Source organism: Falco biarmicus, chromosome 10 (assembly GCF_023638135.1).
Source record: "Falco biarmicus isolate bFalBia1 chromosome 10, bFalBia1.pri, whole genome shotgun sequence".
NCBI lineage: Eukaryota > Metazoa > Chordata > Aves > Falconiformes > Falconidae > Falco > Falco biarmicus.
In genome coordinates this window covers 11511499-11528988 of record NC_079297.1, presented here as the reverse complement: position 1 = coordinate 11528988, position 17490 = coordinate 11511499, and the positions used below count along the sequence as shown (strand labels likewise).

General features: G+C 44.1%; 2 protein-coding genes across 3 annotated transcripts; one reads left to right on the top strand and one right to left on the bottom strand.

Moving 5' to 3' along the window:
• The first annotated feature begins 45 nt into the window (after positions 1-45).
• On the top strand, positions 46-5423 carry CTSZ (cathepsin Z). Its single transcript, XM_056353652.1, has 6 exons — positions 46-242; positions 804-967; positions 2681-2860; positions 3481-3631; positions 3869-4031; positions 4509-5423. Exons 1-6 carry the CDS (start codon positions 100-102, stop codon positions 4620-4622), a joined length of 915 nt encoding a protein of 304 aa, XP_056209627.1. The 5' UTR covers positions 46-99; the 3' UTR covers positions 4623-5423.
• Positions 5424-7697: 2274 nt separating this feature from the next.
• On the bottom strand, positions 7698-17094 carry NELFCD (negative elongation factor complex member C/D). Of its 2 annotated transcripts, none has more exons than XM_056353643.1 (15): positions 16897-17094; positions 16463-16578; positions 16161-16270; positions 15039-15148; positions 14615-14722; positions 13893-14045; positions 12996-13126; positions 12400-12565; positions 11596-11730; positions 10939-11078; positions 10308-10422; positions 9878-9973; positions 9513-9653; positions 9021-9150; positions 7698-8620 (listed from the first exon to the last, which is right to left on the bottom strand). In XM_056353643.1, exons 1-15 carry the CDS (start codon positions 16960-16962, stop codon positions 8586-8588), a joined length of 1752 nt encoding a protein of 583 aa, XP_056209618.1. In that variant the 5' UTR covers positions 16963-17094; the 3' UTR covers positions 7698-8585. The 2 variants fall into 2 exon arrangements, with proteins under 2 accessions (XP_056209618.1, XP_056209619.1); XM_056353644.1 differs by having other exon boundaries at positions 16463-16583; positions 16897-17043.
• Between the last annotated feature and the right edge of the window lie 396 nt (positions 17095-17490).

Here is a 17490-nt window from a genome sequence, read left to right as displayed (position 1 = left end):
CGCCCCCGGCCCGCGGCCGCCCGCCCCCGCAGGGCCGCCCCGCCGCCCTTTAAATGCGGGGCCCGGTGCCGCGCTGTGGGGGGAGGTGCTGCCGCCAGCATGGCCGGGCTGCCCCGCCTGGCCTCGCTGGCCCTCCTGCTGCTCGGCGGCTGCCTCGGCCCCTGCCCGCCCGCCCGCGCCGGCCTCCACTTCAGGGAGGGGCAGCGCTGCTACCGGCCGGCGCGCAAGGCCGCCGCGCTGAGGTGAGCCGAGCCGAGCGCCCCGGCGCTGCCGGACCCCCCGGGCGGCGCGGCGCCGGGGAGCGCGGGGGCGGCCGTGGGAGAGGCTCCCTGGGGAGGAGGCTCCGCGGGGCAGCCCGGCCCCGCTGCTGGGGGGTGGGCATCGCCCTGGGGCAGCCGCGTCCCTCTGCGGGCGGGCGCAGGGATCTCCCCGGGGCGGCCCTGGCCCCAGCTGCTGGGGAGGGGGCGGGGGGGCGGCCGCGCTGCTGGGGGGGCAGTGGGTACCCATCTCCCCGGGGCAGCCCTGGCCCCGCTGCTGGGGAGGGGGCGTGGGCGGGCAGCCCCGGTCCCGCCGGTGGGAGGGAGGCAGGGATCCCCCCGGGGCAGCCGCGGCCCCGCTGCTGGGGGTGGGGGCGGGGGGGTCCCCCCGGCCGCCGGGCGGCCTCGTGACGGCGCGGGCGGTGGCCGGTCACGCTGCCCGCGGTCACGTGTCCGCGCCGCCGAGCCCCGCGGTGGGTGGGTTCCCGCTCCCCGCGTGCCGGCGGGGGGGGCGGGGCACCAGCCGCTGCTCCCGCCCCCTGGCAGGACCTACCCCCGCCCGCACGAGTACCTGGACGTGGCTGCGCTGCCCCGGAGCTGGGACTGGAGGAACGTGAACGGCGTCAACTACGCCAGCGCCACGCGGAACCAGCACATCCCGCAGTACTGCGGCTCCTGCTGGGCCCACGGCAGCACCAGCGCCCTGGCAGGTACGGGGGGCTGGCGGCGGGCCCTGCGCAGGGCGGGTCCTCGGCCCATAGCATCGCTGGTCTGAGGAAGAGGTGCCAAAGTACTGCAGTGACTAACGCAGCAAAAGCAGAGGTGGAGACGTCTGTGATAGAGCAGGAACGGCGCGAGCTGCCAGGCTGAAGGCAGGGAGGCTTGGCTGCAGCAGGGAAGGCGATCAGAGCGAGGCTGTCCCCTCAGCATGGCATGAGGAGGGAACACTGGCGCGGTTGAACAGCACTTTGCAGGAGCAATGCGTTCCCAGCTCCGGTCAAACCGCTGCTTAGGGCCTGCAGTAAGAACTGGGTTTTCCACCCCTCTTGGAGCTGCGGTGACGGTAGCAGCAGATGCAAAGGCAGTTACCGTATCGCCTTCCCTTCTGCGGTACCTCGGCCGGCTGCACTGCATCTCCTGCAGCGATGCCTGGGTGTGAGGAAACAAAAGGAGTTGCCTCTGGTGGGAAAAGCCCGCAGGGTGCCGGTTTCAAGAGCCCTGTGACAGAGATGAACTGACTACCATGCACAGAGACAGATAACTTTCTATCAGCCTTTTTCTTGGGAAGGGGGTGGGAGGAGGGTTCAGTCAGAAATATTTTCTCCAGAGAATATGTTATCATTTCCATCTGACAGTAATGTGCTGCAGTACTGTTTGCATAGGGAGGCTGTAAGAGGATTAACTGTGAAGGAGAAATAGAGGAAACTGTAGAAATGGGAAGACAACGCAGCTGTGAGCAGACAGCAGGAATCATGAAGGATCTGTTCTGAAGCAGTACAAGAACAGACACATACATGAAACCTGCCACAATGTAGTGAAGTACTAGGATAAATAAATACAGCAACTTCTTAATTACATTGGTTAAAACTGTCTATATAAGGGTATGCCAATATCTGCATTTTTGTAAGTATAAAAGATTGATTTTAAAAAATCCAGATATTTTTTAACTGCTGTGAACACTTAAAGCATTAATTTCTTCTCTTGTTGCTGGAAGACTAGGCTGGGAAAATACCTCCCAGTTATGTCAAGTATAGTTGAATGCTGTTACTACTAATGGGATTAAAAGTACTACGGTGGCATCAGTTAAGACTGTGCACTGTGAGAAGCAGTTTATAAATACTCATCAGGAAGCTTTTCTGCCAAGTAAGCTCATTGTTTCTGACAAAATAAGGCAGCAGGGTGGCAATGCCTGTCTGAGATGACTGGGTAACAGTGAGGAGGTACTCCTGAAAGCTTTTCCTTGCTTTAAGTTTGTGAAGACCGTGTCTCAGAGCCAGAGACCTGGGCTTGTAACTCTCTGCATGGGTTTATGCATAAATCTTTGCTCCTGTAAAAGAGGCTAGTGAGAGGTGGGTTTACGATGTGTGTTTGAAAACTCTTTGCCATCAAAGCCAGGAAACCGTTCTGGAAGTTTTCAGAAGCTGTGACTCAAAAGAGGTCTAGGGCACTTCAAGGCTTTAAACAGATCTTACTCATCTGCGTATTTCTGCTGAGTTTTTAATGGAAAAAACTTACAATGGAAACCCACAATAATAGCTGTGCCTGCCTGTTTGAGCTGGGTCACGTTATGTGCCTTGCTGCTGACAGTAGAGGCTTTTCCAACCACCAGTACTGTTGCTTGCGCACAGTTCCAAGCTCAATGAAGGAAACACACTGTAGCCACCCACATACTCCATTAACAAAACTATTTCTTATCCTTACAGATAGAATCAACATAAAGAGAAAAGGTGCATGGCCTTCTGCCTACCTCTCTGTTCAGAATGTGATTGATTGTGCTGACGCAGGATCCTGTGAAGGTGGAGACCACTCAGGTGTTTGGAAGTACGCCCATGACCATGGCATTCCAGATGAGACCTGCAACAACTACCAAGCTAAGGATCAAAGTATGATGCCTATTTGCTTTGCTGTAAGGCTGATTCATCCCGGGTTTAGCAGATCCTAATATATATGAAAAAGATAGTTTCCTGGGTTTTCAGTGTACTGGTTCCTGCCTTTCAGTGTAGTACCTGCCATTTAACTGACAGAACAGGTTTTTCTTTACAGGCTTGCACGTGTCTCTCTTTACTCTAGCCAGACAGCATAGCATTAAATCATGCCCAGACAAGTTTGCACAACTTAATCTCTTAAGTCTGTGATATACAATCTCTAATGTACTGAAATATGTACAAGTGTCACCTCAAGCTAAACAAAGGAGAAGTGTAGCCTTTGTCTGGTCATGTATGCCTGGAATAGTTCCTCTATTTATAGAGAAGTGCATCTGAAACATTTCCTCATCAAAGCACTTATGCCTATGAAGTAAAGAATAATTAATGATTTTAGGGACTTTAGGTATGGTTTCCAGAAAGGTTTCCATACCATTTAGTTCACCAGAGAGAGTATGTATTGGTAATTACTCTTTGTTATTAATATCTGCCTCAAATAAGGAAAAAAAAGCTTAGTGTCATATCATTAATTCACTTGAAAAGTATTCTCTTGCAGTGATAATGTCACTTTTGTTTTGTAGAGTGTAAAAAGTTTAACCAGTGTGGAACTTGTGTCACTTTTGGAGAATGCCACGTGATAAAAAACTACACTCTCTGGAAAGTTGCAGACTATGGGTCAGTCAGTGGAAGAGAAAAAATGATGGCAGAAATCTATGCTAATGGACCAATTAGGTAAAAAAAAAAATCTTGAATGGTAAAAAGAAAATGTTTACTAGTAATATGGGGATTGAAGTACTTGAAACTCAGTCTTAATGCCTGAAGTGTACTTCTCCACTCTAGCATGCATTGGCTGCTCTGCACTAATATGCCGACTTCAGCTTGTTTGTAGATAAATGCAAGAAAACCAATTGATTTTTAGCCCTGCTCTGATCCCCTTGTATAAAAAAGGCTTTCTCCATTTTATTACAGCTGTGGCATAATGGCTACTGAAAAGTTGGATGCTTACGCTGGAGGACTTTATACAGAGTACAACCCCTCACCTGAAGTGAATCACATTGTATCTGTGGCTGGCTGGGGTGTAGAAAATGGAACGGAATACTGGATTGTTCGTAACTCATGGGGTGAACCCTGGGTAAGGAAACATGGGAACAAGCACATTTGCACAATAACTTTAAAGGAAAGAAAATGGGGTTTTTCACTTGCAAACAGGAAGCTGCAAAGCTAGCCTGTGGATAGGAAAAGTAAACATTTCTTTAGCAACTAAAAAAATGCAACCTAATTAATCTAAGACAAGGATATTCAGTCAAAGTTACTTGAGTAATGTCAACTCAATCCCAAATGCTACCCTTTCATGGACTGGCAGCTCCTGTTACAGGCAACTATAAATTATTGTTAGTTGTAGGAAAAAATGAAGTCACATACCCAGAACAGATAGGTGGATGTAAATCCACCAAAGCAGGTTGCCCTTGGAACCCAGTGTTACACTTCATCTTGACTGAATTCCTACATTCACTTAAAGCATCCATATTTGGAAGACAGAACCAACTCAACAGCATGCATTTTCTATAGTTATGTTTTCTAATATACAATGCAAATTCATTCTTTACAGGGTGAAAGAGGCTGGCTGAGAATTGTGACGAGTGCATATAAAGGTGGAAGAGGAGCAGAGTACAATCTTGCTATTGAAGAGGACTGTGCATATGGAGATGCAGTACTTCCTTGATGCTGTATGGTACATCTTTCAGTTTAGGAACTACTTTGTTTGGAAGCCTCCCAGCACAACCTTTTTCTGTTTAAAGAATAGTAGTCTAAATTACAGTTCAAGACTGTCAGGCAGTTTTGCAAAATTAGCCTGGACAGCAACACACAAGGTCTTCAAAGTATAAATACAGAGCTGCCTTTAGATAATTATTTACAATTTAAAGTAATTTACCCATGAAAAAGCTGTCTGCCTTGATGCACAGTATTTAAACTGTATTGACTTAATCACAGAAACTATATATGCAAACCTATTTTTTAAAAATAAATTATGCAGACATACTGGGAAGGAAAAAGTATACTCAATATTTGGGTCTTGAGCCTGTATTAAATTCTCTGACAGTATTGAGGAAATAGTCTGGACATGATATATTAAAAAACTAAATCCTCTTGTTTCCTTGGCCTCCTGGTTAAACGTTGTCGGAAGCCTCATAATGTAGTTCCTTTTATCCAACCACAATGATGTATCAGGAATTACTTTTATCAAACCAACCAAAATGATGTATCAGGAATTACTTTGATCAAAAGACCGAGTACGTCTAGGTTATTTAATTAGTCTTGTATTTGTTCAAATTCCTTTCTTTAATATGTAATTGGCTGTGCTATTTTTCTTCTTGAGGCAAAGTATAAATTGCCACAACTTAGGTCTCCACTAATTTGAAGAAAGGTAGAAAATTCTCTTCCTTAGTAACTGGCTCAGTTTTAAGTGGCAAATGTTACTAAATGGCACTGTTAATTGCACTTAATAAACAGACTTTTTATCTTATGTGACTATGTATATTAGAAGAGCATATTAATACATGTCTTCTATTTGCTGCCCCACAGCAGCCCTCAGTGTAGTGCTTTCTGTTGGTACCTGGAAAGGTGCTGGTAACACACCTCTGTTTCAGCTACTGCTGAGCAGCGCTCGCCCAGCACCCAGCCTGGCTGCACCATTCCCCCTCACCAGTAGGCTGGAGCGGGGGGGGGAGGGCAGGATCGTGGGAGGAGACAGAGCCACCTGACCTAAACTGATACTCCATACTATGAGACATTATCTGCTCAGATATAAAAGCTAAGAGAAACAGGGGGCAGTCCCAATTTTTTGTATGCTGATGTTTGTCTTCTGGAGCAGGAAGTGGCCAAACATCATCAGCTACTGGGAGCAGAGAATAACATCTTTTGTTTTCCTTTGCTTCCATAATCTTTGCTATTGCTTCATTAAACTACCCTTATCCACAACTTTTTTTTTCCATCTTATTTTCTCTCTCCATTCCATTCTGCTGAGGGGAGGGATGGAGCAGCTTGGCAGGCACCTGCTGTCCAGCCTAGCTCAACCCACCACACTGTTGTGCCAAGCCAGCAGTTTCTCATGGTAGACCAGCTACCCAAAGCTTACCTGGCCTGGTACTGCTTTTACTGGACACTTGTGGAAGGGTGGGTTAACAACACAGTCTATGCAGCAACTATCATAGTTCAAACAGCAATCTGAGATAAGTTAATTACACTACCTTTACCCACACTGGAGATTAAAATGCAAGCTACGAGGAAGCATCTAATGTCAACATGCAAGAGAAGAGGCATTCAGATGCTGCAGAACAGCACTTTTAAATGTCCATCTCCAAAAACTACCATAAATCACATCAACTTGTGAATTATGCCTCACTCAAACCTGTAAGTTAGAGCTTTTTAGTGGTGCAGAGGAGGAAAAAAAAATTCCAGAAACTCTTTATTTGCTACCTTATTTGCACAGTTTCTGCAACTTGGTTTTACAAGCTTGCTCCTAAATAAGAAAGTAAGTTTGGCAGAATGGTGAAGACCCACAACAGTGTAAGACTGCCAGTGTCTACAGTGAAGTAGAGGTGGATTCTGATCATTTAGGTTTCAAACAGCACAGCTTTTCCTATTGTGATAACATGTTTTAGACCTCAGGTTAGGCCATATTCCAGTGGGCTAGGAGACTTTTCTGGTTGATACAGGCTTCCTACATACAAGAATCATACTCTAATCATTAGGTGTTTGTATCTCTCTCACCCACCATTCACCTCTTAAGCACAGAAGACACATTTAAATCTAGGCAAAAGACAGAATTCCATCTGCCTCCTTGGCTCTGCTTTACCACAGCAAAATGACTCTGTAGCGCCAATAAGGATTAATTCTGCCAAGCTGCAGTGCCTGCTCTAACTGAAGTTCCAGGGAGACAAGAACATGGTAGTATGACTGTACCAATCACAGCATCATGAAATTTTTAACTAGTTAAAAACCATCTACGTGGGTAAGTGCAGAAGAACGTTAAGTGGTTAGAGGAAGCAATACCAAGCTTGAACACAGAGGAAAGCAAAAGTATACCTTGTTTAAATTGCTGGCAAATTTGCAATAGGGACAGGAACAATGCTCTTGATTATCAATAAAAGATGATGCAGGGTTATGTCTCAAAATAAAACTCTATAGAGCAAAATGTTTCTGCAGTTAATTCCACAAAGAAAGGAGGTCAGGAGCTACAGAGAGCCAAACTTGTACACCAGTTCTACTTAAAATATGAAAAACAAGTCTCAAACCAGTTTAAACAGCAACAGCTAGAATTACAGTACATCTTCTATTCAAAGATATGCAAAGATGTTCAGAACAGCTGCTGCAGGAGCAAGTTTTGCCCCTTTCAGAAAGGCGGTGCTTTAGGTTGATTAGAGCACCGTAAGTGGTGCTGTGGTAAGCTCAGTCACTGTGAAGTACGTAGGTGAGGGACCAGCTGAAGAAAAGGAAAATGCAATCCTTTTCATGAGGAGTAAAGAATCTATACAGTTGGCTACTGTCTCAAGAATTACCATAGCAGCTTAAGAGTTCCCAGTCATGAAGTACTGGCAACAGAGAAGAACAAAGTGATTCCCTTCTTACATTTACAGGCAGTTAGGACTTACAACATCAGCATCTTTTAGAAAGCAGGTTCTTCAGAAACAGATGTGCTTGTCTCTACCCCTCACTTTTAAACAAACAGTATTTGCCTGCACAAAGAGAAATCCAGCCCAATGAACAGAAAGAAAGAGTGGTCTTAATGAAAGAAACCTCTGGAAAAGAGAAAACCTTTATTTAAAGGTAAATTATAATCTTGGGTGTACCCCCCACTGTTTGGCATCAACCAGGAAAGAGTAGAGAAGTATAAAAACCGAGCACAACAAGCAGTAATGAAATAATTCACATATTCATATTTTTGGAGAGCAGAATTCTGACATGGTAATGAAACTTACCAGTAACACTGGATGCTTCTATTTAACAAAAAAATAGATTCTGACAGATAACACACTCACATAGGATTAATCTGTTAATATAAAACTAACTTTGACCGTTACAAATCCACTTCTGTTACACAAAGTTTGCTTCATAGCAGTAAATACGTAGGACATTTAGAACTCTAGTATAATGCAAAGGTAAGAAAGAGGCATTGCAGCTTCTCTGCAGCACAGAGCTAACACACAAACTCCTTTTTCACAACTCACAACATCAAAACCTAGAGCATGAGATCTAGTCTTCAAAGAACTGCAAAGTGTTTTTAGTAGGAACTACCTTCCGTATTCTTCAGGTTTTATTTATTACACAAAGGATCAGTGACAAACTCTGCAAGTAACCAAAATAACATTCTTTGAAATAAATCTGTTTCTTTCCTGCTATCGCTTTCAGAATATTCAGATTTATACCAACTTGTGTAACAGAAAACCCTTCAGTATTATTCCATTTTCCAAAGTACATCAACAGTCCTCTGATATGAAGCTCAAGGTCACCATGCAAGTCAAACAAATGCCCTTTGACCCCTTCTTCCTTGTTTTGGATTTTTTTGGGTTTTGTTGGAGGTTTTGGGGTTTTTTTGCTGCTGTGTTGCCCAGTCATGGAACCTTAATGGTGGAGAGCCTGGCAAAGTAGTGATCATATGGTCTGCATTCTTGATATTTTCCACTGTTTAGTTCATCATAATAAAGTTAGATTTGCAATGAGCTTAAAAGAAAAAAGTGAAAGAAAGTGTTCAGTACATTACTCTGATTTATCTGTTTGCATGTGGCTTTCTGCATTATATAAATATAATTAGGATTTTAGGGTCCGGACAGATGTTTTTGTTTTAGGGTAAGAGTGTATTACGACAGACTATTTCCCTTCCTATCCTTTCCTTACTACAATGCTAGTTCTCAAAAGGCAGTATTTGTCTCCAAGTTCCTCACTACTACCCAGAGATTCTTGATTACAGGAAAATTGCTAAACACAGGCCCCTAAAAGGGAAGTTATCTATAAAAACATCTGGCAAGCATTCCTATTTTTAGCAATCCTCCTCCTAAACACTATTTTCAAGTTGTAACAAACACCAACAGAAGCAGGTACACAAGGAATAGCTGTGACTTACCTATAAATTCAGTGACAGGATCATGTTCGCCTTCTGTTTTAATAGTACCTGCAATACTTTCATTCTCCAAGATAGGAAGAAAAAGCTGTACAAAGTCTGAGGTATATGGAGGAGCAATCACATCTAGCACCTGAAGCAGCAGACAAAAATGGATTATTCTTCCAGTTAGAGGGGTCGTTAAGGGTAATTTTTAATTTACGATACTAGTCTTGAAAGCATACAGTCAGTTGCACTTAAGACCCCTTGTTCTCCAGACAATTAATTATATATTCTTGTGGTCCACCATCCAGTACCATAATACTTTCAGAAGTCAGGAGTCAGTAGGACTAAGCCACATCCTAGCAAATACTGATACTACATACATTTCTCAGAATCCAATCTCGAATCTTGAAATATTTTTGAATCTGAGGCAAGCTGATTTAATATCCAAACACATACAACTGATACTAAAGTTTCATTCTGTATGTTAGTAAACACAATTTTTCTGCTGACCTCTGTAACAAAGTATCTGATGAGAGAGATGTCTGTATCCAGCTTCTCCAGGCATTTGCGGATATAGCTGACAACAGGTAGGACATAACCTCGACTGAGTAAGTGCACCATTCTATCCAAGAGAGTCTTCTTCAATTCCAGCTGACGGCATGGGGAGGGAAGAACCAACAGGTTAGAACTTCCTCTCAAAAGTGTGCAGTTTTTATTGCTCATTCTTACTGATTCAATATCTGCTACGTGCATTTTAACCATAACCATGTTCCTAAATTAAACTCTTAAAACTGCTGAGACAGAAAAAAAGCTATTATCTTGAGTAAGTGTCACAAACACGAAGGAACACAAATACCGAATCCTTTGAGAATCACCTGCTCCATTACATCAAGCTGCGAATGTTCTGTTTCGAAGAGCTTGACGAGAAGTTGTAGAACTTGGGGATGAAGCAGCTGATGGCATGTACTAATCTGCAAAGAATACAGTAAAGTTAGAGCCTCAGAACTTCAATTTAAAACCCAATGCACCAGTGTTTATTAGCTAAGTTTACAGTGATGTACAGTGCCTGATGTAACGGTCTTTTAGAAAAGTATTCCACCATTGCTTTCTCGGATGCCTACGTTTCCCTAGGGTAAATAATGCTGAGCTGACAAAACCAAATCATTAACTCTGGATAGCAACAGATTCATCTCTGTATACCTACTTACTGAAAGTGAAGGCTACTCAGTGAACTGGATGTAATTCCAGTTATGAGCATCAAAACTTTTCTTACTTTCCAGCAAGGTTTTATATGTACACTTTTACCTCATCCAATAATGCCAGATGAACTGGAGTGTGATCTGTCTGCAGCTGGAAATACCGTGGTTCTGACACCGTCCAATCAACCCACTTTAATACACCCATTGCCACCACCGGGAACCTGTAGAAAAAGAGATCACTTTAGCACAGGAGCATTGGCTGGGGGGCAGGGGGGAAGCTGGACAAAAATTGTTCTACAAAGACACTCCCCTGCTCAGCACAAAATACAAAAGATAGGCAACAAAACTGATGTACACTCCAAGTTTATTCCAGTTTATTCAGTCCTGCTATTTCATACTTTTAAGAGGAGAAAAAAAAGACACATCTATTGCTGGGAAAGCTTTATTAGGAAGACAAAGCGATCTGTCATCTTTTTCCAGTGGCAGAGAAAAGCACATTCTGTGACACAAGAAAGACAAGTTCTCAGTGAGAGCCAGAACTTATGTCCTCATGAGAGAGATTCCAAAGAGTCAGATAGAGAATTTTGAAAGCTACTTTCAAGACACCTTCACATATTCTGCAATAAGGATGTTCTCACAGAGTGGTCTGCAAAGGTACTTCCCTTTAGCGGTACTGCATGTCCTAACTAATACTTTCCTTGCAACAGCTGGAGCTTGGGACCAGTCTCTCTGCTCACCTGATGCACTGATAGAGTGTACTCAGTTCTGCAACCAACTCCGATGCTCCTTTGTTCTCATTGCAACAGAGATTGTGAACAGTTTCAATGGCTTTTGAAGTTGACTTGAGTTCATCCTTGTTTATGCTGACCCTCTTGTTCTGAAAAATTGCAAAGTTTGAACGCAACAGTTGTCAACATACCGATGCCTTTGGCTATTTAAGGAAAGGAATTGTAACCTGTGATAGGCCTAAGATTACATCATGTTTCTCAAAATCTAGACTCAAATGCAAGTTTCAGAACTAATTCTCATTGGGATGAAGTACAAGGATGTTTGACTCTATGAAAGTGGCTAACTGATCCTTAAGGAATTAAAGCAAACTCCTTTTCCTCTGAAAAGGCACATACAGGTCCAGTAGCACAGAACTGCTACTGATAGCCTTTGGGGGGAGGTGAGCAAAATCACTCGGAGCAGTCAGACTTTTGTAGACACTAGTGATCAAACAGTACTATAATTTTAGTCATTTCAGTTGAAGTCAGAAACGTTTTATATTAAACTAAGTAAACCAAGCTGGATGTATTATTTTAAAACTGAGCAACTTCACAACCATACATTTTCCTGAGCACAGTCAGGTCACTGTAGGTAAAAACAATGTTATTCACAGAACTGAACGTTACCTTTTTCCACATCTCTACTACACTCGCTGCATATGCCAGTATGTGAATGTATTTATGTTTGTGGTCCTGGTTGATCTTAGCACCTGGTTTAAACAGTGACTGCATAAAGAGGTCCAGAAAGGCAGGTACTCTAATCTGTGAAGAAAACGAATGGTTCATTAGAGCCTGAGAATTATGAAAGGTGACTAAAAATACCATTTCTGCATCTGATATACCTCACACAGAAAGAGAGATAATCCCTTGAGAGTAGGTGAGAGCTTTATGAAGACACCTAAACTGCTGACAGTAGGTGATGGTGGGGGAAACAAACAGAGTTACAGACTATATTAATAAAGTATCTAAATGTCACCATTTGTTACCAGAACCCACATTAGAACAAGACAGTGAGAAATGTGAAATGCGCCATTTAGGCCTCCTTATAAACAAGTTGCTAAACTGGGTGGCTTAGTTTGGGTTGTGGGGGTTTTATACATATATTTTTCATTAAAAGTTAATTAATTCCTTGCCATCTTTACCTTCTATTGAGGAGTTCTTTAATTTAATTATATGGGAAAAGGCAACTTGGAATGATTAGGAAAAAAAACTCCACACAAAAAAGATCAAGAAGCTATGCAAATATCTAATGCAAAACAGAGTACAAGTAGTAGCTTCGCATTTAGACATTACCTAAAATTACACGGGGATAAGCCTGAGTGTTAACTTCTGTTTTGCGTTGGTACAGCACTTAGCAGAAGACCATCTCACATTTCTGAGTGCTGTTGTAACACAGGTGAATTTCAGAGGTTAAAAAAGATAACTACTAACCAGTTCTACTGGAGGGGGGTCCATGCTTGTAAACATTTTGAACAGGACAGTGATGTCTGCTGGATTCAGAGCTCCTTTAGACAACATCGCACCAAGCGCCTGACATGCTCGAGGATAGGAGGCTGCAGTACCCAATGCTAAAGTGATCTGACTGGCATCATGGCCTCTAGGTGAAGAGCAAACATACATAGCAACTTATTTTCTTAATTCAGACATTTTAGTTCTAGCCTCACTGAGTCAACAGGACACACCCTACTGAATGTAACGTCTTTGAGCAGAACCCCTTATCCTGGGTAATTATAGAAACAGGTCTGCATTTCCCCTTTTTGTTTCTAGCATGTTCACAGATTAAATTTAAAAAAAAAAAAAAAAAAGTATTTTTAAACAGACAGAAACTTTCGTTCTTTGCTCCTCTGATTTCAGGTCTGCTGATACAGGACACTGAACTTTTCCGTTCTATGAATTAAAGCTTACTACTAGAACTGCTCTGTTGCAGCTAAGAATTCTCCTTTTGCAAGGTAATCAAGAAGGAGCAAGAGACAGCAGTTTACAAGTTCAGTGACTTACATTTCACTAATAATGTAACTCCCACTTACTTCTCATGAGCGTATCGCTGAACCTCCTGAGCAATCCGCCTGACAGCCGACCCTCCTTGCTCTTCTTGAGCTAATATGGACATCATAGATTGAGCAAAAAGATATGTGTGTTCTCCATGGCACACCATCTTCTGTGAAAGCATGCATCAAAAATCTTACCAGTCAACAAGAAACATGCAAGTATGCTTCTGTGATTACATTGCTGTGATGGCAAAAGATTTCACTGCAATCTATTAATCAAAGGAAAAAGACCCACAACAACTGGACAAGAAAACCAAAAACCCAACAGCAAAGAAAAAAGCACAGAAAAGCATAGTATCACTGTGCATTGATACCATGCAAGAAGAAATGGCTACGCTGAGAACTTTGTTTCATCAATGGCAAAACTGAGGGGAAATTCATCCTACTTATATTCAGTACTTTCTCAGCAATATTTAAAAAAGCAGAAGTACAAAGCCATCTGAAACTCATGCTATTTCACAACACAGAACATATGTGGGGTTGATTCAGATGGCAGCTTTCACACTGATGCAGATAATAAAGGAATTATTTTCATTTGCTAGGGGATTGAGTAGACTGATCCTTAGATCCTGCATTAAATGAGAGACAACAGTTCTACCTTCACCTTTTTACAATCCATTTAATAAATGTAAGAAGTGTGACGTAAGCAACCCATGGAATTCTTGGTCACAGAATGATCAAAACCCATAAATTTCTATTTTTTTTAACTCAGATGTTATAAAATCTTATGAACAGAAGGTACATGTTCAAGATTCTATACATTCCTACAGTGACCTTTACATCCTAACCAGAAAGAAAAATACTGTTTTCTTTCCATAGAAAAAAAAACCCAAATGAACGCCAAGAAAAAAAAAAAAAACAAAAAACAAAACTTACAGCAAACTCAGGGAGGTTTTTTTCAAGGTTTTCTTCACCTCCATCTAAGATTGTTGCCAGAGATGTACGCAGGACTCTGGAAAATACTTCTAGCTGCTGACATGCTGTTGAAACACTAGTTATTTCCCCTTGATATCCAGCATCAGATATAAGCTATAAAAACAAAAACATCACAGAAAACTTGTATTATTTACATTTATATTTCAGATACCCTAACAAGTTTAGAAGTACACACAGAATGTAAGATTTGCCTCTGCATACACTTACTGGAATTCACATTCACCTTTCAGACTACAGAAATGGAAAACAATTAAGACTTAGCAAAAAGAAAGTAAACCATAAAGGTATTTCAGAGCACAGCAAGAGGTAACATTCCTTCCCTGTTGCAGAATCATACAAAACTGACTGAAATGTTCCACTGCACCACAAATCCAGAATTTTCAAATACAGACCAAAGGAGAGAAAAAACCCAAAAAAACAGCAAAACAAAACAAAACAAACAATTCAAAAATCAGTACTTCAGACTCTGAAACTACACTTACTACGTGTAACTTGTAACACAATTCCTCCCAGCAACGTGTACTTGTACTGTTTTGACATTTGAATAAGTAGTACAAGTAAGAATACGTAAAAGGTACAGGCAAGATCATAGCCAATATCTGATGCCAGAAAAATTAGCTATTTTAATGGATATTCTAATCTGTCAGACTTGAGTATACTACCTTCACAGTAAAATTAAGCATTAAACAGTCGGGATGGGCTTCTGCCAACTTGTAAAAGAGATCTCTCCATGTAGTATGTGCTATCATCTGCTCAAGCCACGCTGGAGTCTAAAAAGATTAGTGCAACAGAGAGAAATGTAAGAATAACTAGTTGTCAAGATCATTAAAAGTCAGCATTTTACCTCTCAGGAGTCCTGCAAGGATTATATAGAACTTTATTACATAGGAGGATGCATTCATTTTCTAAGTTCTCTAAGCCTCTGAGGACTCCAGTGAGATACAGTTGATTTTCTAAAACCAGCTGTTTCTTAACCAAAGAGCTTTGAAGATGCAGTTTCCCTTCCCCCACCATCTACTTCATCAGATGAAGGAGTCTATGTAGGATCCACTCATGTGGAGATAGCAACACGGATTCCACGCACACCTCTCCTTCCTCTGTAAAGATGGAATCTGCTTTCCGAGGGTCAAAATGCTTGATAAGTAAGCTCTTTAAATGGTTTTCTACAGTCTCCTGAACTTGCATTGGCTCAACACCTGTATAGAAGGAATAAAAAATTTGGCAGATGCAATCTAATCAAACATGGCAGCAACATCTTAAGTTTTTCAATGAGAACAGAAACTACTCAGGAATGTATCAACACAGAGAATATGAGAAGAGAGCCACCAGTTCTACTATCAAGCCATACTGCTACAGATTTACAGATTCTCAATCTTTTTTCCTAAACGCAGACCGTTTAGGATCCCAAGCAGGTCACACTAGTCCTTTTCTCTTGCCCTCCTCATCAGTCATCTCACAAGACTATTACTGGACACAATACCAAAATGCACATTTACCTAGAACACGAAAGGGATTACTAAGGCTGGTCCACAAACCCGCCTCACTACGGGCTATAGTCCATCCTTTTAATGTGTTGGCTATCAGTAGCTTTGATAGTACAGCACACAAAGTAGTTCTACATTTCTGAAGATCTGAGGGTAGCAACTGATGATTTGTAAACAAAAGGTTATACTGGCTAAGGGACAAAGGCACCACAAGAAATGCTAAATGCATCTTGCAAAAGGCTGCTTAAGAATTCATAAGCAGACTGGTAACATAGAATTCTTGTTTCAGAGAATACAGGCATCTGTATAAGAACCTTCTGTCTAACCACTGATCCACTGAAAGGGAACAATAACTAGTTACTTATTTTTTCAAGATTTATTATACAATAACTAGTACAAAATATCAAACACTGCTAACACCATCAACATCAGGTGTCACGAACAGTACCCTTGCCCTTGTGCATGAAAACAAAAACTAAAATTTATGTAGTTGCTTCAACTAGATTACCCTTTACGATAGTTTGTGAGCATTTCAAAGCATTCATCAAGACTACTTCATTTATTCTACAAGTGGAATAAACATATTATAAAAAGTTTAGTCACATACATGATGACAATTTTATAATGATCCACTTCCCGAGTATGATCAAATTTGCCGCCAATTAAGGCATTTCTGACAAAACAAAGGCCACAGATGCAAACTACACCGTATCGCTTATTGTACCTGTTTGAATGAGCCACTCTGCCAGCAAATTTACAGTCTGTGCCACTGCAGTGTAGTTTTCAGAGAGGAGCTGGATAACATTCTCTGGAGAACCTCCTGCTTGGAAATACCTGATGGAAGGATGACAAAAGAACTATTTGAAAGTCATATTAAAAATAAACCAACCAACTGAACTCTAAACAGAAGGAAAAGAATAATGACTTTTACGCATTTCCAGACATGCTTCCGCGCGATGTGACAACACTGCACCAGTCACACAGGTAAGATGCACAACGCACACGTAAGGCCACACCCACACTCACCTCTTTAACGTGTTAAATATTGAGGGCTCCATTATATAGTCAGGGGTTGAAAATTTCTTCAGGCATTCCTGCTGGACTTCGGCATCATCTTCTCCCTCCCCATCCTCATCGTCTTGCTATTCTTAAGCACAGTCGAGTCAGCGCCCGGCCCGGCTCCGCCCGCGCCCCCGCACTTGGGCCGGGTTTGCCCGCAGGCCCCAGCTCGCCCCGGGCCCGCCGCTGCCCGGCACGCGCGGCGCCTCAGGGACCAGGCGCCAACCCGGGCCCGCCCGCTGCTTCCCGCCTCAGCCCCGGGCGCGGCGCCCCCCGCCCGCGGAACGGGAGGGCCCGGCAGCCCCTCCGCGCACCCAAGCGGCACGCCCGGGGCCCCTCCGCCCCACAGGCCCGCGCCGAGCCGCCGGCTCCCGCCGCGCACCGGGCAGCCCCGCGCTCACCGTCCCCCCGTCCGCCTCGCTGCCCCACTCGGCCGCGCTGCCTTCGAAGTAATCCGCGTCCTCCATGGCTGCCCCCGCCCCGCCCCGCGCCGAAGGAGCCGCGGCGGCGGCCGGGACCAGGCCGCGATCGCCCCCGGGGCGGAGCGGCGCGTAATGGCGGGCGGCGGGAGGGCGGAGCGGCGGGCGGGGCCGGGCCGGGCGAGGGCCCGCGGCGGCGGCGCTGGGAGCGAGGGGAGGCCGTGGCTTGGCACCCGGAACCGTTGTGCCGCCTCGGGGCGGTGGGTGCCCCCCGGGTGTCCCCCGCCCCCGGCGAGCTAACGGCAGCCGGTGGCAGCGCGGCCCGTGCCGCCGGGGCGGCCGCTGCCTGGCCGGAGCTGGCGGCGGCGGGTGTCGGTGAGTTACGGCTGAGACCGCCCGGCAGCGGCGGGTAAAATAAACCACGGAAACGCTAAATACGGCCCGGTGGCGGTGCCGGGAGGCGGCGTGCCGGGGCCCCGCCCGAGCAGCCCTGCCCCGTTAGGCACTGCCGGGGCGCCACGGCAGGTGGCCGTCAGAGGGGACACAACGAAAGACGGCGGGGAGAAGCAGCCCAGG